This window comes from Trichomycterus rosablanca, chromosome 26 (assembly GCF_030014385.1).
Source record: "Trichomycterus rosablanca isolate fTriRos1 chromosome 26, fTriRos1.hap1, whole genome shotgun sequence".
Taxonomy (NCBI): domain Eukaryota; kingdom Metazoa; phylum Chordata; class Actinopteri; order Siluriformes; family Trichomycteridae; genus Trichomycterus; species Trichomycterus rosablanca.
Genome location: NC_086013.1, coordinates 12,640,770 through 12,664,907, shown reverse-complemented (window position 1 = coordinate 12,664,907; position 24,138 = coordinate 12,640,770). Strand labels below are relative to the sequence as shown.

The window sequence follows — 24,138 nt, the reverse complement described above, 5'->3', positions numbered from 1 at the left end:
CGTTACTATAATATACAATTTAAGGTTTATATATTAGAGGTGGGCGGATCGATCCAAATATCGATCATATCAGTACCAACGTTAGTACTGGAATCGGATTGTGATGGGACCGATACTTTAGTGACTGTGACGTCACCGATGCGCCACTGTGGATGACTTGTTTTGGGCTGCGACACAGTGAATATAGCAGCAGAGACACTTGCGTTACTTATTTATTCTTTCGAAGCAGTAAAGGCTGGACGAGCAGAAGCGAAATGAGAAGAAACCACAACGAGACGAACTCGGGATGCTAGGCAGCGTTATTTGGATAAATGATCATCTGTTAACAGCATTGATAAGCTAAGCTGTTTGCTAGCGGGTGGAACAGCGACCACGTGGTAAATGTTGGTATCGTTCATGCTGCTTATTCTGCACAAAGATTGTTTAGTTTTTGTCTGTGTCTATTTACAAGTATAAATAAAGAACATATACTGAAATTGTACAGAACTGTACTTGATTATTGTCCTGATTTGCACACACTTAAAAACAATGGTTCGTTAGTCGAGACCATGGTTCATTTGTGTACTTAAAGGCTTTTGTGCATTATGAAATGTAGCCTAATTATCATCAAGAAAACAAATAATAGAAACCACATTTAATGTTAGTCCACGATTTTCTTTTGTGTCCTTGATGCCACTTTCAAAGCTAGCAGAAGCATATATCCATCTCCCTGCTGAAACTTTCTCTTGGATCTAATTAATGTTTGTTTTGTTCTTCTTTCATTTCTGACAGAAGATTGTAAGTTTTTGAATACTTTGCTTTGCACATACAGAAATGGTGCAAATTTATGGAAATTATAGTGTAAATTATATGTACATGAAGGAAACGCACCTTACGCACTTTGCGCACCCTACGCAAATTCACGAAACCATGCGTAAGTGTAGGTCAGTTTCGTGAATCGGAGCATGCGTAGTGAGGCTCTCATTCCGTGTTTGTTTTGGTGAATAAGAGCTCAGAGCTCTTTTCTTTTGACATTGTGCTTATAAATATAAACAGAATAGCATCTATTTTTTATTTTAAATTAACAAGGACACACATATTTGGTCACTTACATATTTATTCACCCAGTAAACACAACTACGTGATATGAGTTAGCTGCTTGGTGGTGATAGTCAATGATGGTAACATTGTGAGAAAGTAAAACATCCAGAAAGAAGAAATCTGACCGCTTTAAACACCTGAATTTATCTACAACCCTACTGAGAGCTGCTACTTACAAAAATGTATGTATTACAATATTAATATGATGGAGTTATAAATACAGAGTGCTTTTAGAAACAGAAATCACTGCAATTAGCTTAGCAGCTAACACTAGCGACTAAGCTAACACGTACCGATGTTGTTGACGTTGGATATTAACTCACAGCTGTAATGTGTTTCGTATAGTTAGTGTACTGCACACAGTGCACAAGTCTTTATTGTATATATTTCATAATAATAACAGTTATGGTTTATGAGTTATTTGGGTTTTAGTCAGTATCTCAGCTGTGAATTAGTTGGCTAGGCTAGGTATTGACACCACACGGCTGTTCTAACCTTATCAGTAGTGATGGGCGGATCGATCCAAATATCGATAGTATCAATACTTCAGTTTTACTTTTTCTCCGCTACATTCGGTAAGTTTCTCTGGTTTGATAATAAAGTAGAGATCATGTGTGTACAGACTGTAGCGGCTCCTCTCACATGCTCACATGCTCACATGCTCAGCTGTGTTTTGTTGTGGTACTGTCACGTGACTGAGAGACCGAACACATGCAGCAGTGAGTGTGAGTTTGTTTTATTATATTATTGTATATGATTGTGTAAAAAACCTCTAACTGAAAATACATTTAAGTTATTTAATAGTTTTGTGTATTTTGTTTATTTTACAAAAAAACAGAAAAGTGGAACTTCGGTCGATAATAAATGCACGTTTATCATCCATGTACGGGTATTTTAGCACTGCAATATCTACTGCTGCTATTAAAAGAAGAAAACAACCATATTGCGTTTAATGCGTGATTTATTTATCGTATTTTAAGAAGTAAAAACACGTTCAGCTCGTATAAAACCAGCCGGTTTCTTCTGCTCACCTTCACTGTTCAGTTTAACAGTGAAACACTCGATGTGCACCAGTGCTCAAAACAACATGGCAACGTGTTGAATTTTATTTTAATTAGTATTTGAGCTCCTGTACAGACACTGTCGCTTTGCAGCCACATTGTTTAATGTTTATTTACTCTTTTATACAGTAAACCTCCCCGGAAGACGAGCTAACCGGAGCCAGCAGCAACTGGACAAGTTACCTCAGCAAAGATCCACATGATGGCGCAGAAACACCACAAACATTCCGACTGAAAACGACATTTATTATCAAAACTGTTATAAATAAGAATTATAAATTATTATTTTCACATATAGGACTGCAATAAATCATTTCATTTAAAAATAAATAAGCAATATTGTAATACACAATAAAATAAATTATTTGAATCCTGAGTCTGTTTAGTGATTCAGTAGTTTGTTACTAGCTGCTCATAGAGCAAAGACACTTGCATTACTTATTTTCTATTCTTTCTTAGCAGTAAAAGCTGGAGTCAAAAAGCGAAATGAAAGGGATGCCAGGGATCGTTCTTTGGATAAATGTTCATCTGTTAACAGCACTGATAAGCTAAGTTGGTTGCGAGCGGGTGGAACAGCGACCATGTTCTGCTTGTAGCGGTAAATGTTTGTATTGTTCATGCTGCTTATTTTGTACAAAGATGTGCTACCTTTAGTTTTTTGTCTGTGTCTGTTTACAAGTACAAATAAAGTACATATATTGAAATTTTACATAAATGTACTCGATTATTGACTGATTATTATTCTTTATGGTTATGGTTCTTTTGTCAAGACGATGGTACATTTGCATGCTTAAAGACTTCTTTGCATAATAAAATGGGTCTAAAATGCCCGATCTGTTTGTGCAATCAGACTGAGAAATGAAAAAGTGGGTAGTTGCAGGGAAATGTTGCCACGAAGTGTAATCGTGTATTGTATTATTTGATTAAGTAAAGGGTATTACTAGAAAAGTGCATCATACCAATCAGGCAGAAATCACACCCACATTCACAGCTATTTACACTGGCATATAAGTCTATAAATACATACATATGTAGTTCTTATTGTTGTCAGAAAAAGAAATAATGCAAACCACATTTAATGTTAGTCCATGGTATTGTGTCCTTGATGCCAGTTTTAAATCTAACAGAAGTGTATATTTATCTCCCTGATTAAACTTGATCTAAGATCTAATTAATATTTTTTCATTCTTTTCTGACAGAAGATTGTAAGTTTCTGAATACTTAGCATTGCACATACAGAAATAGGGCATTTTTAATTCAAATTATGGTGTAAATTATTTGTACGTAAAGTACGAACGCACTTTGCGCAATCTACGCAAAGGTCGGTTACGTAAATCGGCGCATGCGCAGTGAGGCTCTTATGCCCCGTGTTTGTTTTGATGAATAGGTGCTCTTTTCTTTTGACTTTGTGCTTATAAATGTAAACAGATGAGCATCTATTTTTACATTTAAATGAACAAGGACACATGTATTCGGTCTCTGTTTAAAATGTACAAATTTATTCACCCGGTAAGCACAACTACGTGGTATGAATGAACCGCTTGATACACAATCATGGTAACATTGTGAGAAAATAAAGCACCAGAAAGATGAAATCTGACCGCTTTAAACATCTGAATTCATCTACAACCCTACTGAGAGCAGCTACTTACAAAAACGTATGAATTACACTATCAATATGATAAGGTTATAAATACAGAGTGCTTATAGAAACAGAAACCACTGCTATTAGCTTAGCAGCTAACACTAACGACTAAGTATTCTAACCTTATCAGTAGTGATGGGCGGATCGATCCAAATATCGATAGTATCAATACTTCAGTTTTATTTTTTCTCCGCTATATTTAGTACATTTCTATGATTTTATAATAAAATAGAGATCATGTGTGTACAGACAGCAGCGGCTCCTCTCACATCTCACATGCTCGCCCCGCCCCTCCTGCTCTGCTGTGATTGGTTGTGGTACCGTCACGTGACTGAGCGGCGCTGAGACCCATGTACCAGGCTTCTAGTACAGGCTTTTTTCTTTCTGCGATTTGGGCCTTTGCCAGGCCGGTAGCACCACTGAGATTTGGACTGGAGAGCTATTCGCTTTGGTGAGCTCACCTATTAAACAATAGTGCACAGCAATACAATGTTAAGTCATGTCAGTACCAACATAATGACAACATAACAATCACTGGCTCAGTGGGTAGCACTGTCACGTCACACCAGGAAGGTCCTGGGTTCGATTGCCCTAGGTGTGTGTGTTTTTGTTCTGTGATGGACTGGCAATCTGCCCATGGTGTTTCCTACCTCTCGCCCAGTAAATTGGACCCACTCCGACCCTGAATCGGATAAAGCGGCGGTAAAACAGACAATGAATGAATGAACATAATTGCAACTAAATCACAACGTTGTGCAAAGGTTGTGTGTTTGCCGGTATACTAGACCAGTATGCATTATACTGGGCCAGTAGGCAGTATATGGAACCCGTATGCAATATACTGGACCAGTAAGCTTTATACGAAACCAGTATGCAATATACTAGACCAGTAAGCTTTATACTGGGCCAGTATGCAGTATATGGAACACGTATGCAATATACTGGACCAGTAAGCTTTATACTGGGCCAGTGAGCAGCATACTGGGTCAGTAGGCAGTATATGGAACCCGTATGCAATATACTGTACCAGTAAGCTTTATACGGAACCAGAATGCAATATACTGGGCCACTAGGCAGTATATGGAACACGTATGCAATATACTGTACCAGTAAGCTTTATACGGAACCAGAATGCAATATACTGGGCCACTAGGCAGTTGATGGAACACGTATGCAATATACTGGACCAGTAAGCTTTATACGGAACCAGTATGCAATATACTGTACCAGTAAGCTTTATACGGAACCAGAATGCAATATACTGGGCCACTAGGCAGTATATGGAACACGTATGCAATATACTGGACCAGTAAGCTTTATACGGAACCAGTATGCAATATACTGTACCAGTAAGCTTTATACGGAACCAGAATGCAATATACTGGGCCACTAGGCAGTTGATGGAACACGTATGCAATATACTGGACCAAAAAGCTTTATACTGGGCCAGTAGGCAGTATATGGAACCCGTATGCAATATACTGGACCAGTAAGCTTTATACGGAACCCGTATGCAATATACTGGACCAGTAAGCTTTATACGGAACCAGTATGCAATATACTGGACCAGTAAGCTTTATACGGAACCAGTATGCAATATACTGGACCAGTAAGCTTTATACCGGGCCAGTATGCAGTATGTCATTCCGAACACGTTCTAAATCCCTGCGCTGTAGTGCTGGAGGGAACCCACAGAGGGCACACGGTGGCACACACTGACTCGTGGCTAGACCAAGGAAGTTTTGCTGACAAATCTGACGTCATTCGGCCGTGACGTAACGCGCACTAAATGCGGTAGTGAGTAGGAAGGGAAGCTCGGGCAGTGTGGACTCACCGAAACCCAACTGGAACGAGTAAACAAGTTGGTAAACGAGTTGCTGTACGAGTCAGGCGCTGCCCGAGCCCGAGCCTGAACCGGCCGGGTGGGAGGGAGGGGAGAAGCAACAATGGGGAACGTGGAGAGCGGCGGCGGGGGCGCAGGCAGCGGGGATGACGAGGACATTGAGCCGGAGAGTCCGAGCTTGGCGGAAGGCGGCACGGCCTCTGCGGCGGCCGGAGCCGGCAGCCCCAGCGGCGGGAGCGGAGAAGGAGGAGCACGAGCTGGAAGACCCGGGTCGAGTCGGACCGGCCGGGGTTCGGGTCAGACCCCGGTGGCGAGCTGCGGGCTGCCCTCTCCGGAGGCGCTGATGGAGCAGGTGCGGCTCCGGGAGGCGGCGGGCCGCGCGGGTGACGTCAGTGGTGTGGCAGTGGCGGAGTCGGTGATCTCGCGGAACGAGAGCGCGCTGCTGCGCTGGCTGGAGGAGAGGGTGTCGCGCGGGGAGGAGAGCCTGACTCTGGAACAGTTCTGTGACATGCTGGAGAGCAGAGATGTGCAGAGAGAGGAGTGTGAGGAGGTACCCATCATCATCTTCATCATCATCATATCTCCAATATCATATACTCCTTATCAATACCTTAACTATTACTCATCATACAGCAATAAATGAATAGTTGGGCCAAAAATGAGATGTACCCACTTCCCATGTACCCCAAAATATTTAGCCAAGGGGTGTCAGGTGTCTGAAGTTTGTTTCTTTAGTTCAGTACTCATAGTTGCCATGGCAAAAGTTTTGTCAACATTAAAACCTCATAAAGTTTATGCACCGCCATACACCCAGGGCAGTTTGTCTGTTTGTTTATTAGGATTTCAACGTCATGTCTTTACACTTAGGTTACATTCATGACAGGAACGGTAGTTACTCACCACACAAGGTTATATCGAACACAGTCATGGACAATTTAGTGTCTTCAATTCACCTCACTTGCATGTCTTTGGACTGTGGGAGGAAACCGGAGCACCCGGAGGAAACCCACGCGGACACGGGGAGAACATGCAAACTCCACACAGAAAGGACCCGGACCACCCCACCTGAGGATCGAACCCAGGACCTTCTTGCTGTGAGGCGACAGTGCTGCCCACTGAGCCACCGTGCCGCCCCCCAGGGCAGTAATTCTCAACTTTATCAGCTGTGTGACCCAAACTATGTGGACAACCCTCCTATTGATTAAGTTCAGGTGTTTTAGCCACACCCATTACAATCAGGTGTGTGCCAACCGTTTCGCAAAGGTCCAGAGGTACCTGTTCCAGCTTGACTGTTCCCCTATGTACAACACCAGGTCCAAAAAGACGTGCTTTGAGGTGGTTGGTGTGAACAAAAACCTTGGACCCACTGAATACCTTTGGAGTGAATTGGAACGTTAAATGCAAGCCAGACCTTTTTTGTTTATCTGTGCCTGACCTCACTAATACTCTTTTGATAGATTGGGCACAGATTCCCACAGACAGACACATTCCCAATGAGTGGAGGCTGTTATAGCTGCAAAGAGGTGCCAGTTCCAAGTAAATGGATAATCTGAGCGAGCTCATTGTCAGGTGTCCGTATAAATGTGATAAGCCTGTTGAGCAGTCAGAGGTTCTTAACCAATGGCAATAAATCAAGTGCACACAGTGTAGGTATAGTGTCACCTGACTTTCTGCTTTTAGAGTGTGTCAGTGAGAATTTGTGCCAGTTTGGTCCAAATAAGCATTTGTGAGGCCTGACAATCAATATTTTGATTTTGACTCAGAGTTGATCTCCATGGTTGAGGATGGGGCTTTATACAGGCCACTGAAGTCTTTCACACCAACTTAGTCATACCACGTTATTACGGTCCTAGCTTTGTACACAGGGGCTCAGTTATGTACAGAAAAAGGACTTTCCCAAATTGTTGGAAGCTGTATTTAAATTCAACATCTGCTTACAATGGATGTGCCTAAAACATCTGAACTCAGTAATTATGAGGGTCTCCACATATACTAATATATACCAGGGTCTCCAACAATAGTTGCCAATAGTTTTGGGATAGGGTGTCCAACAAGCTTGTGGCTAGGTGTCCACATAATTTATGCTGTATAATATATTTGTCTATCCTGTAGTTTATAGTGTAGATGTTAGCTCACAATAATACCTAATAAATATAATAAATCTGGCCTTCACATAAGAATAAAGGACTGTAAAACTTGACAGTTGATCGATGTCACATCAAATATTCCTCATCAACAATATTAATTAAGAGTTGTGTATTGAACAGCGAGTCAAATCCCAGTTTAAGTGATTTAGCTGAAGCTAGCACATATTCAAAACCTTATTTATTCACACCCAATAAATTGTCATGACGCCAGAAAATAATGGATGAGGCAGCGGCCCAGAACGGCACGCAAAAACCCGTTAATGCCACCAGGTCTGTTTTATTCCGTTATTAATTCACTTTAGTGAAGGTTCCCTCGCTGGGTGCTTGCCAGTGATGTTTTGTCTGTGTTGCTTGTTTAAAACAATATAAGTAGTGATTTGAATTTAAAAGTACTTTCAGGGCTAATATTTGTCAGTCCAGCCACCTCACAGCTGTTAGAGAGGGTGCGGCACGGCTACATGGTTCCTGAGATCTGGGGTTCGATCCTCACTTCAGCTCACTGTGTCAGTTTTTCCTGGACATTCCAGTTTTTTCTCACCTTCTGAAACATCTAAAAGTTGAATTAACGGCATTAAATGGTTGTAATTGAGGGAGGGACTGATTATGTGGGTGATGCCCTGAAATTGGTTCCCTGTGCAGGTTGTTTTCCTTGCTGCCAGACCCACCCTGTCCCAAACCAGAATTAGGGCACCTAGTGGAAGTAACTAAATAATCCACGTTATGGGATCTTGTGATATTAACTGACAAAATATTGATAATCCAGGTACTAATGTCGTAGTTTTGAGGGTGCATGGGATATAATCTTGGCTAGCGTCATAAGAATATCATTGGCAGGATGGTAAATCTTGAAAAAAAGGTGCACACCCCAGGAACACAGGATGCCAGTCCATCGCAGGTCCTTGACCATCCCCAACCAGACATGGCCAATCATGTCTGTATGTAGGCACCCAACCGGTTGATAGCACCATTGTGGATTTGAACCCTGGGTCCAAGTAGTAGTGGATTAGCGTAATTTACCCCTCCACCACCCAATATTTTTTAAAAGTCTTTAAAGGGATCAATGTAGGAAAAGATCTAATATTGTTTTGACCATGTGGCCCCACTCACATTTAATGTTAAAATATTCAACCAGTTTAATAAACTGGCATTTATTTAAGTTTAGTATTAGTTTTATTTGTTGTTGGCTGTAATTGTAAATGAAATCGTATACATATTAAGATTTATAGGCACATATGAAGAAGTTGTTAAATAAAATTGTTGAATCCCTAATTATGACACAACATAAAATTTTGTCATTGGTATTTAAAACAAAATGCATGAAGTCATGAAAATTAAGAAAAGACAGTTAAAGAGCAGTTTGTTTGGTGATTAATACAGTCAGTTTAACGTTCATACTCATGACAAGACTACAGCTGTGAAATGAGTTGTAACTTCGCAAAGTTGCTAACCAGCTAATGAGCTCTGCACTGGATCCCAGCAAGCAGAACTGTCAAACCTCACCAGTAAAATAGATTTCCAGCAATGGAAGGGAAAAACCTACAACCTGATCACGAAGAACTCGTTTGTGTTAGCTTTGTGTTAGCTTTGTGTTATACTGCCAGGTTTCCATTCACAGCCACACCCAGTGTAACTCTCAAATTGTCCAGTCATGCTAGTTATGGAAATCCGGCAGCGTCTGTGTGTTGTGTGATCTGTTGAAAGTCTAATTAAGTAACCAAAACTAAACGATTAATCCCACAGTACAAACATTTTACATTCAGTTTAGACACTGGTCTTTTGGTACTGTTCTAGCGCTTCTGATCTTTTAGTATTGATCTGGTACTGGTCTTCTGGTGCTGTTTATAGCTTCTGATCTGGTATTGATCTGGTACTGGTCTTCTGGTGTTTATAGCTTCTGATGTTCTGGCATTGAGCTATTGTGTTTGTCTTTTTGTTGCTGTTCTACTACTTTGATCTTCTGCTTATGATCTGGTACTGGTCTTCAGGGGCTGTTAATAGCTTCTGATCTTTCGGTATTGATCTGGTTCTGGTCTTCTGGTGTTTTTTATAGCTTCTGATCCTCTGGTATTGATCTGGTACTGCTCTTCTGTTACTGTTCTAGTGCTTCTGATCTGGTATTTATCTGGTACTGGTCTTCTGGTGCTGTTAATAGCTTCTGATATTTTGGTATCGATCTGGTACTGGTCTTCTGGTTCTGTTTATAGCTTCTGATATTTTGGTATTGATCTGGTACTGGTCTATTGTATCTGATCTTCTCGTACTGGTCTGCCAGTAATCTGTTACATAACTTTTAGAAGTGTTTTGTTGCTTTCGATGCTTCTGACCTAGATGCTGTGTGGCACTGACTCTAGGGAAGTGTCAGAAGGTCTTTGGTTTAAGCCCCAGCACTGAAAGTTGCTTGAGATCAATACACCTGCTGCGCTGCACTTGTTTATTATGTTGTTCGCTCAGTAGCCATACAACGTTGTAGTGTAAACACTGAGTCCTACTGCTGTTTGACATAATAATAAAGACTTCATTTAATTAGCACCCTTCGGCATCTCCGGTGTGGCTCAAAATGCAGAAATGTGCGCAAAAATGTTGACATAACAGTCCTGACCCATTATTACACCACAAGAAAACTGAAAATAATAAATATTAAGCCAAAAATAAGTAGCTATAAAATAAGTAGGACATAAAAATGTAACAATGAGAGAAATAATTTGAAAATTAAGAAATTATAAACGGAAAATAATAATTCAAGTGACTGCAAATGTCCCACGTACCAAAAATGAAATGTACCACTTTAGCAACACGCAAAGGTACTTTTCAGTAGTGTGTGTAAACATTTGCAGCTGTACCAGCTGCTGTTTTTAATAATAATCATGACATTGTTTACACAGCATTTTTCAGATGCAATGGTTTGTAGTGTGCAAATTGTAAGTATACTAACCAAACATAACCAACAGGAATCTTTACAAAAAACAGGGATGCATTGTATTTTATTAGCGTCAGTCAGGGGCACGCTGGGTCCAGTTTCCACAACACCCCGGTAACACAGGATGCCAAATTCATCACAGGTCCTTGACCATCCCCAACCAGACACAGCCAATAATGTCTGTATGAAGACGCCCAATCGGTTGATGGCGCCGCTGTGGATTTGAACCCTGGGAATCTTGGTCGCTATCACTGTTGGGCAGTAGACTTTAATATACTCAAATGTGCTAGAGTAATAGACCGCTGCGCCACCTAAGCGGCTTGATTTATTGTACAGTTAAAGAGAATAAAACCTGTCCTGTATACCTAGATGCTGTAAAGGATTGTTTTAAATATATTGTTCATTCAACATGTGGGCACCATCCACTTCTAATCACCTTCCAGTAGCGGGTGCACACACAACTGTACAGAAAGACCCACTATGATTCTGGTGACCCCCCCCTCTTCCCAATCATGCCCGTGCCCAGACTGGCCCCAGAGATTACATATTGCAGAGCCAGCAAGCAGACACCCCATCCAAACTTACCACTGCAACTGAGTCTTTTGGATGCCCAGCCAGGTTGGTAGCTCTGCTGAGAGTCAAACTCATGAGCTTAAGCGCTCTACAGTGGTACTGCCAGCTAAACAGCCAGTTCTTTCTGATATTGGGTGTTTTTCTATATGGTGCTGTAATTGCTTATCAAACTGGAATACAAGCCTTTAGGTTATCCATTAAGAACAAGCTGCTTGCTCATGTTGCATGAATCAATTTTTTTATCTCCCTCTTATCATTTACAACGTGACTCGACCTACAGTGAGTTGGACTGACACCAGCGTCTCTGGTATTTCTGTGAGGACTTTGCTTTATTGCGCAAGAGCTCTGGGATGGCTAGAAGTCACCATTGCCATGGTGATGGTGGACGCTGGCGCATTTGGCTGCCGCTACCGTTACCGTATTTTACCGTATTTTACCGTATTTTATTGTATTTTTATCGTTTTTCGTTTTCATCTTTTTACACACCTTGTGGATCTATTTCTTTTATGTTACTTTTGATACTTTTATTTGTGCTTTTGATACTTTTTGTTCTTTCTACTGTACATCGCGTCTGCGGCCGGTGGTGAACGGTGGATGAGTTTTCCTGGGATCGGCACGATGTTGAACTATTCCGTTGACCAGCTGAGGAAGTTCAACAACTGCACTACTCCATCGTGTATTTCAGTCATCAAACAGCTTGGACTCCTTCGCCGGCCTCGTTATATTCACAGGGGCTCCCGGAGAAAGCTTGTTTATCTTCGAAACGGTAACGCTATTCCATCCTTCTGGTCAGCCGTGCGCACTGTCGCTCCGCAAACACGTCATCAGAGCGCTGCTGCCTTGCACACCAGTAGCGGTGTAGTCTCCATGACAACGCTGTCCACGGAGTGGGATGGGAAACGCGGAGTGGACTTAGCAAATCTCCGTTCTCTTCCTCGTTCCTCACAGCCAACTACACAACAATACCACTTGAAAATGGCATTGCTTAATGTTCGTTCACTCAACACAAAAAGTACTGTACTTAGTGAATTTATATCTGACAGTGAACTAGACTTTTTCTGTCTCACTGAAACTTGGCATAAACCCTTGGATTATTTTATGTTAAATCAGACCACGCCAATGGGATACTCGTATATTGATGAACCTCGTATGGAAGGGCGAGGTGGTGGTGTTGCTGCAGTCTATAGGGATGATATTAAAATAACCACTTTGTCTTTTCCTGCTGCTCTTTCTTTTGAACACCTGGCTTTCAAGTTGTCAGGGCCTACTCCTCTGGTCACTGCTGTAGTTTATCGTCCGCCAAAGCCAAACGCTTCCTTTCTCTCTGATTTTTCAGATTTTTTAACCCAGCTTAGTGCCCTCTCATCCTCTGTACTGCTTATGGGTGATTTTAACATCCATATTGATGACAACAACTGTAAATTTGCCAGGGAATTTTTGGAATTGTTACAGTGTTTTAATTTCACACAACATATACATTTTCCAACTCATAAAAAAGGTCATACTCTTGACCTTGTCTGCTCTACTGGTGTCCTAGTTCATCAGCCGTCCAGCCATGACCTTACTGTCTCTGATCATTTGACAATCATCATGGACATTGAGGTCACTAGGCCCATCACTAGAGCTAAACGTAAAATATCCTTCAGGAATCTTCAATATATCTCTCCCTCTGCTTTCTCAGATTCTCTTGTTAAAAAGATGTCTGTCTGTCCTGTACTGTCTAGTAATTCATCTGACCTTGTCGATTACTATAATGACATACTCGCCTCATGTCTTGATGAGCTGGCTCCTTTGAGAACCAAATTTGTTTCATTTAGTCATTCCGCACCATGGTACACAATTGAGCTTCACCAAATGAAATCCCGTAAACGCCAGCTTGAAAGACTTTATAAGAAAACCGGTCTAACAGTACATTATCAGATTTATTCTGATTATCTTCAACATTACAAAGACGCTCTTACGGCAGCCCGATCCACTTACTATTCCGAACTCATACATGCTGGATCAACAAATCCTAAGACTCTCTTTTCCACAATAAATAAACTTCTCAAACCAATTGACAATACTACCAATTCCTTTACAGTTGACAAGTGTAACTCTTACCTCTCATTTTTTCAAACAAAAGTTGAGAATATCCACAATTTTCTGACAGTTTCCCCTGTCATCTCTGTTTCTCCGCCTATCTCATCTCAATTTATTACCCAGCCTCTGTCTCAGTTCTCACCTGTGTCTCTTTTGGACCTATCTGAGATCTTAACAGGGATGCGAAGCTCCACTTGTGTTTTGGATCCTGCTCCATCAAAACTTGTTAAGGGTTGTTTTCCAGTTATCTCATCACTTATCACAGAGATAATCAATTCCTCTCTTAGTTCTGGCTCAGTCCCTCAATCACTCAAATTGGCTGCTGTTACTCCCATACTTAAAAAACCTGGACTTGACTCTAACATTATGAGTAACTTTCGGCCCATTTCCAATCTTCCATTTCTGTCGAAAATACTGGAACGTGTTGTTGCCTCACAGCTCAAAGATCACCTAAATTCCAATAATCTATTTGAATCATTTCAGTCTGGTTTCCGCCCCCAGCACAGCACTGAGTCAGCCCTCCTCAAAGTCACAAATGACCTTCTTCTTTCCTCAGACTCTGGACAAATTAATATTCTCGTCCTCCTTGATCTTACTGCAGCTTTTGACACCATTAATCACTCCATTCTTCTGTCCCGCCTTGAATCCTCTGTCAACATCACTGGTACTGCCCTTTTGTGGTTAAGGTCATATCTCATAAACAGACAACAGTTTGTTAATATCAACAATTGTAGTTCTGCCATTGCTCCACTGTCCCAAGGCGTTCCCCAAGGCTCAGTGTTAGGTCCCCTTTTGTTTATTCTTTATATGCTCCCCCTTGGTGACATCATACGTCGGCATGGTTTACATTTCCACTGCTATGCTGATGATATTCAGCTTTACATCTCCTCCAAATCCATTAATACTGAACTTCACTCCACTCTGACAAATTGCATCACTGAAATGAAATTGTGGATGAAAGCTAATTTCCTCAAATTAAACTGTGAAAAATCAGATATGATCATCGTAGGTCCTACAACCCTGGCAAAAACCACAAAAAATTTTCAAATTACCATTGATAATGACACTTTGTCTCCGTCTTCTAACATCCGAAATCTTGGTGTAATTTTTGATAGCAACCTCTCTTTTGACCGCCATGTAAATCACATCACCAAAACTGCTTTCTTTCATCTAAAAAACATAGCACGTCTACGTCCATCACTCTCCTTTTCTGCCGCCGAAACCTTGATTCATGCTTTTATTACATCCAGAATTGATTATTGCAATAGCATCCTTTATGGTACATCTAACAAAATCCTAAAAAAACTTCAGTATATCCAGAATTCAGCTGCTCGCCTCCTTACTCATACTCGCTCCCGTGATCATATTACACCTGTTCTACAAAAACTTCATTGGCTTCCCGTTGCTCAACGCATTCAATTCAAAATTCTTCTATTCACTCACAAAGCTCTCCATAATCAGGCCCCATCCTACCTCACCGACCTGCTCCATCAGCACATTCCCTCCCGTAGCCTTCGCTCTTCTGAGGCTAACCTACTGTCCATACCCTCTAGGACCAAGCACCGGACCTGGGGTGACAGGGCCTTTTCCATAGCTGCTCCATCTTTATGGAATGCTCTCCCCAAACACCTACGAGATTGTCCTGACCTGTCCAAATTCAAGTCACTTCTCAAAACTCATCTATTCAGAGTGGCATTTAACTTGTAACAACACAAAATAAATGCTTTTATTTTTGCTATTCTTTTTAATAGTTTTTATACTTAGATCACGACAGAAATGTGAAGTCCTAGATCCTAAAACTTGTAAAGTTTTCAGTTTCCTGATTGCATGTAAATCTGTCCTGTTTCTGTCTAATTTTAAGAAATTGTTCTATATTTGTTGTTCTCTCTCATAATTTAGCTAATTTTTAATGAACTGTCTTATGCTGCTCTCTTTGTTTTTATCTTAATTATTCTTGATGTTGATGTACTATTTTGATTTTGTACTATGATTTGTATGGTGTATGTACGTATTTGTTTTGATTATTTGTCTTATGTAAAGCGTCTTTGAGTATCTTGAAAAGCGCTATATAAATAAAATGTATTATTATTATTATTATTAAGTAAGAGGGTTCCATTCAGTCCAGCTGTGGAAATGGATGATCTTCTATTGACTTACTATGTCTGCATTTGTTGTTATTTAAAATATGTTAAAAAAAATAACACTACATGGTCAAAAGTAGGTGGACACATCCAAATCTTGTGGAAAGCCTTCTCTATGTCAAGAGGCTTTTTAGCTGCATGGGGCTAACTGTATATTAATTCCCCAACTCTGATATCCATACAGAGGAACAAATGGCTGAGAGCACTGCTGTGATTCAAACCCTGAATCTAGTGTACTGCTGCATCACCTGCCCCCCAAAACCCCCATATCATACAATTCACTGCATTTACAGTTGTGTCCAAATAGAGTTTGGTCAATTAAGGATTAAGGGTTTTGCTCAGGGGCTCAACAATGTCAAGTGGTGGTGGGGTTTAACCCGGCAACCTTCTAAATACTAGTCCAGTATCTTAACCACTGAGCTACCACTGCATTTTATATTGTTACACTCCTATTAAGTTGTTCACCCGTCTCACTAAAAGTACAGAAGGTAGATTAGCTACCCTAGCTTTGAGTGAGTAAGTGAATGACCCACTGCAACCATGACCGGGATGAAGCAGTCATGTTTATTAAATGACTATGAAGCAAATGTAGCTACCAGTGATGGCTCTTTTCCAGGCAATAGCAAGTGTGGGATAATTTTTCAGTTAGCACAATGCTAATCCATGCTCTATGCTCTCCTCACTTGTTAGCAACATTAGCCTTTTAGCTACAAAGCAAAATTATGTGGTAAATTAGTTTTGACCTGTTAAGTTTTGATGTGTGAAACGGTACTGTTTGGCCCGACTACCCCATTGTGATGGACAGGTGTGTGTAACGTGTGAACTCTTGTGTTGGTGTAGGCCTTCGGTCAGTTCGATGCTGAAGGTGATGGTGTGGTTGAGGCTGAGAGCATGCTAATGGCTCTGAAGAACAGCAACGGAGCCAATCTGCAAGGAGAGCTCAGTCACGTTATCAGACAGCTGCAGGCCTGTTCGCTGACCCCAGGTAAGTCCAATTTAAAAAGTTTAGTTTAATTTCATTAAACACTTCATCCTGATCGGCGTCACGGTGGGTCCCAAGCCCCCCACCTTTGAAAATCTTTTCTTTGTACTTCAAGAAAATTAAATCACAGATTCTTATTTTTTTAATGCATTTCTTTGCAACTCTTCTGGAAACAGTATAATACAAATACCACAATAGTGTCATTGTAGTACTGAGAATAGACCCCCTTTGGACCCCCTTTTACTTCTAGAAAAGCCATAATTCATTGTGGCCTGAACATCTGTGCTGCAAACCATCCATTCTTCCACATTCCAAAGGACCTCTCATAATTCTAATTTAAATATGTCACCCTATCAAAATTACTGGGTGAGGACCCCATTATTATTATTATTATTATTGAGTGCAGTCAAGTTAATTCTGACCCCCGGTGACCATATATAGTGTTTTTCCAGAATATCCTATCTTCTGTTTGGATCCCATTCACTATTCCTATAATTGTATACATTTATCTTATTGCTGGCCCTCCTCTTCCTCTTTTACCTTCAGCTCTTCCAAGAATATTGTGTATTCCAATAAATTAGTTCTACTCATAATGTGTCTAAAATAAAAGCGCTTCAGTTTGGCTATCTGGGCTTTGAGTGAAAGGTTTGGTTTGATTTGGTTGAGGATCCATTTGTTTGTCTTCACTGCCGACCAAGGTACTTTTAAAAGGCATCTATATTTTTGCTGTCCTGCTTTTTTAACTGTCCATAAGTGTTGATGTTTAACTTTTTTATGTCTCTTTTACTTCTTGTAGGATTTGTGGATATTTTCTCGAAATCAAAAGACAGAACAGGATCACACGCCTCAAAGATCCTGAAATTCCTGCACAGGAATCGTATCCCCAGCAGTGCCATTCCCTTCCCAACTCTGGACTGCTACAACAGCATCAGCTCCATGAGATCCTCTGTGCTGCAGGACTTTCTCGACTACCTTCTGCAAAAAGAGAAAGGTAGCCGCACCTGTTGTCTTTAACAGTTTAAATCTTATCCGTGCCACAGATCTTTTACAATATAGCATTACATACAATCACATTAATTACAGTTTCTTATGTCCCAGGCTGGGTTATTTGCATATGGAAATTATATAGATTTAATGTTGTCAAGTATATCTTTGACCCTGATGTTGGAATTGTGGTTGCAAGTGATTAAATTCTCATTATTTTATATGCTCTCAAATATCTTAAAGTTCTACTTTCTGTTTTTCTTGTCACAGATCTGGACATTCAGTATGGGGCAGAGCTGACCCAGGATCCGGAGGTAGATCGGGTGAAAGTTGTCTCTCAGTGCTACAGCTCCATCGAGGCCTCATCTAACACTGCAGATGTCCACAAGATGAACAATGGTGAGACAGTGTCCTACTGGCAGTCTGATGGCAGCGCACGCTCTCATTGGATCAGGTAGAGAAATTGTTTACTTATTGACTGAACTAAAGTGTGTATTACGGTGTTTGCTTGGTGGAGCAGTCTGTTTTGCTAGCTCACCACCTTTAAGAGTTTTAGTGGTGCCACCGACCTGGTCTGCACTTTACAGTATATATATACACACACACACACACACACACACACACACACACACACACACACACACACATATATATATGACTATTATATTTAATGTCCAATATGCTCTGTGACTGTGTTGCAGGTTAAAACTGAAGCCAGACATCGTGCTGCGGCGGCTGGCTATTGCAGTGGTCTCCAGCGATCACAGCTACATGCCCCAGCTGGTGTCTGTATCAGTAGGGAAGAACCGGCGCTCGCTGCAGGAGATCAGGGATGTTCAAATCCCCGGCAACGTTACGGGCTACGTGGCCCTTCTGGACAATGCCAACATCACTCATCCATGTGAGCGAGCATGAACATCTGTATTACAATGAGATGAATACTGTATGCCTAAATATTTCCAGTTAAACAGATTCTCTTTACAAATCAAAGCTGAGGAGGAATTTCAGGAGTTACTAAAACCAAATGAATTATCAGTATTATTTAATTTGTGTTCAGGGCTTTTGTTTGCATAAATCAGTGGTTTTGAACCCAAGGTTGCCCTGCTCAGGCTCATCTGATTCACATTAAACACTATTTAGTTAAAAGAATGTAGACACACCTCTGAATTATTCAGGTCTGGTATTTCAGACACGCTTATTGTTTACTGATGTGTACAGCCCCGGTTCTGGACTGCTTTGCTTGGGGGGGCAGTAAAACCTAATGAGGGGGCATGTTGATAGTCATGTTTTTGAAGCCAGAAATATATTCAAGGCTTGATTTGTGCATGAATGATGACAGCCAAGCTATTGATACTGGCTTAAAGTGATGTATGAGGTAAAGAAATAAAAATGCATGTTTTCGAACTTAAACTTAAAACCCAATGATTAAAAAATACATGTTGATTATGTAAATGGAAAAGATGGAAAAAAGATTATCTAATTGTATTTCATTTTAATACGCCCCCTTAATTAAATTGCCATTAGTTCATTAGCCTAACCGCTAACGGCTAATAAAATAATTTAAGCAACACCTATGTAAGAGGTAAGTAACATTAAAGCAACGAAAAACCACAGTTAAGCAAATATTACCATGTGGAAGTCAGTTTAAACTCAGAAGAGTGTTTACCAGTATACCTGCCTCTCGCTCACACTAACAGAACATATACTGCCGAACTGAACTGTTTGGGGCAGTCTGCCGATTTTTATATGACTCAAAGAGCCAATCAGGAATAAGCAAGGAAATATCTTCACACTGTAAAACAAAATGCATTTTTGTGATTGGTTCAGAGATAATTTTAAAAATAGCCGTTGCTTGCATTGTGCTTGGGGGGGGCAAAGACACAATTTGGGGGGGCAATGCCCCCCTCAGCCCCCCCCTAGCGCCGGCCCTGGATGTGTAACATCATTACATAGACATATACACATTTGCATACAGACTTGATGTCTATATCCAATTCCCTGCAATAGATTGATGTCCAGTTTGCGTTCTGCTACTGCATTACGACCACTAAGTCCTGGGAAGCAGGACCAACTGCAACCCTGACCAAGATGAACAGTTGTAAAATGTCAATGATGGAATGAAATCCATGACCTGCTTTTAATTTTGTGCCATCAGTTTGTTGAGGCTTTATTTCTCAAGCAAGGCAATAAACACATGATGTGAAAAGTTTGGGTTGGGAGGAACTCAGTGGTCAGTGGAACACAGAGCCCTGACCTTAAGCCCATAGAACAGCTGTGGGATGAATTAGAACATTGCTTGTGAGCCAGTCTTTTAATATTAATGGGCAGCTGCTTGTTGTTAATGCATGTGGTTTTAAAATAAGTTCTGGTATCCACATACTTTTGGCCATATTGTGTATTTTCACTTAATTTTCATAAACTGCTTTATCCTGGTCAGGGTCGCTGCAGGTCCAGTTCCACCAGGCAGAAATACCCTGGACAATACACTGGATAAGGCTTTACTCAAGGGTCCAACAGTGGCTGCATGGCAGAGCCGTGATTCAAACTTTTTGTTCATCAGCCCAAAGCTCTACCCACTAGGCTAGAGACAGGCAACCTGAACTTAACCATTCTGAATGGTGTCCACATACTTTTGGTCCTACTGTGTATTTTCTTATAAAGAGGATTTTGAATGTTATCTCTCATCCAGATGTTCAAATCAACATTAAGCGATGCTTGAGCGACGGCTGTGACACGCGCATTCATGGCTTGAAGATGATGGGTTACCAGGTCACTAAGAGCAGAGAGGTGTCTGTATCGGATGCCTCGGCTATCTGGTACCTGTCTCTCCTCACCTCGTTAGTGACGGTGTCGATGGAGACGAACCCAGCGCTCGCCAACACTGTACTACAGAACACACAGTGAGTCTTTACCTTCTATAATGTCAATTCACTTTGTGCTGTGGTCTTCTATTCTCTTGTTGGTGGTTATCCCGGCAATTCGTTTGTCTCCTCAGGAAAGCCTTACAGCACATGCCACCTCTGTCTTTAACCCCGTCCTCCACGGAGTTCCCCAAGTTCTTCTCCTCAAACGTCCTGGAAGAGGTGGATGCCTTCCTGCTTCGGATTGCTGAGTAAGCTCCCTGATCTAAGTGCAGTTCGATTTCTCTGCTTTTACTCTGCTGGTTACCAGCTGGCACACACGGGTTTGTTGGCACACAGTTGTAGTGCAGGATGCTGAGAGCTGAGCACTGATTCCTCTCTGCAGTATTTATTTCTGTATTGATCAGACTGTTTACGTGTGCCGTGATTAGATCATTACAGACTGATGTGTTTGGTGGGTAATTATACACTGTAGTCTGATGCACCTTCATCAGCTCTCTATCAGCACAGTTCTAACGACGTCTTTCTTTCTTTCTTTCTTGCTTTTTATTTTTATTTTTAACTCTTTTTAATTCTACCTTCCCTCTTACCTTCCTGTTCTTTTCTTGTCTTGTTTTTTGTTTTCTTGTCTTTTCTCTTTTTATTCTTTCTGTCTTTCTTTTTGTTTTCTTTTAATTTCTTTACCTTCCTTCCTCCCTTCCTTCATTCCTTCTTTACCATCTTTTTTTTTATTCTTCCTTTCCTCCTTTTTTCTTTCTTTCTTTATGTATGTATTTATTTGTTCTTTCTTTCTTTCTTTCTTTCTTTCTTTCTTTCTTTCTTTCTTTCTTTCTTTCTTTCTTTCTTTCTTTCTTTCTTTCTTTATTTATTTATTTATTCTTACTTTTTTCTTTATTTATTTTATTTTTTCTTTCTTCTTTCTTTTTTCTTTTTTTCTTTATTATTTATTTTTTCTTTCTTTATTTGTTTTTGTCTTTTTCTTCATTTTTTTTCTTTCTTTTTTCTTTATCTTTCTTTCTTTTTCTTTCTTTCTTAACCCTCTTTACCTTCCTTCCTTTCTTGCCTTTCTTTACTTGTTTCCTTCCTTCTGTTCTTTCTTTCTTTCTTTTTGCATTTCTTCTGTACATTATTTCCTTCCCTTTCTTGCATTCTTTTTTCCGTACATCCGAATTTTTCTTGCTTAACTTTCTTTCTTTCCTTCCTTTATTTCTTTCCTTCTTTTCTTTATTTATTTACTTACTTACCCTCTTTACCTTCCTTCTTTCCTTCCTTATTTTCCTTTTCTTGTTTCCTTCCTTTCGTTCCTTTTTCTTTCTATATTTATTTATTTTGCTTAATTCATTTTTCCATCGTTACTATGTACCTTCTCTCTCTCTGTCTCTCTCTCTGTCTCTCTCTCTCTCTCTCTCTCTCTCTCTCTCTGTAGTTGCTGTGTGAGTGCCGATGCAGAACTGACTCTCTTGGCGTTTGCTCTGGCTCGGGGCAGCGTGGTGAAGGTGCTGCAGTCCCTGGCTGGAATGTGTGAGCGAGTGAACTCTCAGTACCGCGCAGCATCACTGCTGGCATCCATGGCTTCAGTACGCCTCCGCCAGCTGCACCGCAATGGTAACACCTTTAGTAATTTTAATAACAATACTGATGTGTTTTAGATAATAAACCCTTTCTGAGTGATGTCATGTAAGTGTGTGATGTGTGATATTTTTGTAGGTAAATCTTTACAGCTGCATCTACAAGCGTGTGATGTGAAGAGCCGAGACAACAAGTGTGGACCTGAGAACATGCTGACCGAGCCCTATTCAGGAGATGGTACTGTAAAGGGCAAGATTATTCTTGCTGTTAGCTTGCTTAACATGTATGCTGGGTGTCCAGAGAAATAAAAGTGGGGTGGTTTGGGTTTTTGATGTTGCTGCTGTAACAAAAAATTCTATATCTTTTTTTATTTCAGGTTTTTTGACAGAGAGCGGGAAGACGAAAGCCTGCGTGATTCTGTCCACTGAGAATCGGACCTGCTTCCAGGTTACACAAATCAGAATCAAAGTGAGTTACACACCACCTCATCAACTTTATCACTCAGCTTTACTCCTGCCATCAGCAATGAGCTAAATGGACTTAAATATTCATACTTTAATTAGTTACATTGTAAATATGTTGTTCTGTTGGGCTACAAAAAGTTTGAAACCCTTTTTGAGTTACTTGCTTTTGTGTATTATAATCCCACGCTCTCAGTTTAGACATATCCAGTTTTCCACTGCAAGAATCAAGTTCTTTTTTTATCATAGGTAATTGCCAACAACAGATTTGTTACAAATAATAAATAATGTTATTATTTACTTATTTCCTAATTAGTTCATATTTTCTTATAAATATAAACCAAATAAAATCTGTTTAAATGACAAATACATTTTTGTAGTACAATGTCTAAAGACAAGTTTTCTTTCACTGTTTTAATTTATTATTTTGTTACTGTAGCTTCACTGTTAGATTTTTGTGTATTTATCACGGTGTTTTTTATGTTTTCAGGTGCGAAAAGGAGCTATCGGGGCAAAATGTGGCCTTGTGTTTACGTACAATGACTCTGAACCGTTTGATGCAGACAAGCACTTTAAAAAGTTCAAGAAGTTCGACTCCTGGGACTTTAAGGACTACAAAGAGTTTGTCCAGCACAAGTACGTTTAAAATATTTTATGTTTTTTTACAACTGAAAGTTCTTCTGTAGGTGTTGGACAACATTTTGACCGTGTGCGTGTTGGACATCCTGCTCCAAATCCGTGTCCATTAGAATGGAGTTTAAGTTGTGGGTATGGAAGCGTCTGAGACCCTGTCTGCAGGAATTTGTGACCATTCAGTCAGAAAAGCATTTGTGAGGTCAAGCACTGATTTTGCACAGGCCTGGCTTGCAGCTGATTTTCCAACTCATCCCAGAGGTGTTTACTGGGGTTGAGTTTAGTTTCCTGTACAGGTCACTGAAGTTTCTTTACACCAACCTAGTCTTTATAGAATTTTCTTTGTGCACAGTCATGCCGAGACTGGAAATGGTCTTTTAAATATCGATGATTATTTTTTATTATGCTTCTTATATAGAACTCTCATCAGAAAGTGTATATACACATTATCAGTCTGTTTTCTCCCCTTTCTTTGGCTGCTCCCATATGTAGGGGTCACCACACCAGATCATTCTGGTCTGCACATCTGAATTGACATGTTTTGTGACCTGTTTGCACCCAATCCAGTCATGGCCATTACCAGTAACAAGGACTCCTGTTTCAGCTATTGTTCCTCCCCTTCAGACACACAATCGTGTGGCTGTGTGGGCGCCAAGCTGGCCGATAGCAGAGCTGTGAATAATACTCTGCACTGATGGGCTAGTATGTTTTACTGCTGCACTATCCAAGCGCCCGAATCAGCACGGTTTTGACTGACAAGTGCACGTCTTATTGGCTAAGCTGTTAAAATGAGATTTTATTAACCTGATTTTCTGAATCTTGGTGTTTTCGTTCTTCTGTCTCTTTTTTCCCCCACCAATACAGAAATGGCAATAAGGGAGCAGTTGAGTTAAATGAGGAGGATCCTGTTGGCTGGTTTGAGCTGGAGGACGACTGGAATGACGTGGAGATCAAAGTACAACAGTGTCGTGTGTCCAATGTAGGAATTTTCATAATTTTTTCTGTTTATTTCTATTTTTATTCACGGCTTGTTCCTCTGAACCTTTAACGTTATTCCCACTTCCTCTAATTCCTTATGTAAATGTAATAGTCATGCTATTCATTAATAGCTTATCATTATCATAGCTTAAAATGAGACCTTACTTAGTAGTTTAAGATT

The 24,138-nt window shown here is 40.5% G+C and overlaps 1 protein-coding gene across 3 annotated transcripts in view; it reads left to right on the top strand.

Moving 5' to 3' along the window:
* Positions 1 to 5,732: 5,732 nt before the first annotated feature.
* Positions 5,733 to 24,138, top strand: part of zzef1 (zinc finger, ZZ-type with EF hand domain 1) — a 53,813-nt gene continuing 35,407 nt past the window's right edge. For all 3 annotated transcript variants that reach the window (XM_062989135.1, XM_062989134.1, XM_062989136.1), the window contains exons 1-12: positions 5,733 to 6,179; positions 16,330 to 16,474; positions 17,268 to 17,462; positions 17,726 to 17,909; positions 18,157 to 18,356; positions 20,145 to 20,355; positions 20,451 to 20,567; positions 21,743 to 21,921; positions 22,024 to 22,122; positions 22,262 to 22,353; positions 22,837 to 22,982; positions 23,844 to 23,958. In XM_062989135.1, coding sequence (XP_062845205.1) covers positions 5,733 to 6,179; positions 16,330 to 16,474; positions 17,268 to 17,462; positions 17,726 to 17,909; positions 18,157 to 18,356; positions 20,145 to 20,355; positions 20,451 to 20,567; positions 21,743 to 21,921; positions 22,024 to 22,122; positions 22,262 to 22,353; positions 22,837 to 22,982; positions 23,844 to 23,958 — 2,130 coding nt within the window. The remainder of the gene's footprint in view (positions 6,180 to 16,329; positions 16,475 to 17,267; positions 17,463 to 17,725; positions 17,910 to 18,156; positions 18,357 to 20,144; positions 20,356 to 20,450; positions 20,568 to 21,742; positions 21,922 to 22,023; positions 22,123 to 22,261; positions 22,354 to 22,836; positions 22,983 to 23,843; positions 23,959 to 24,138) is intronic.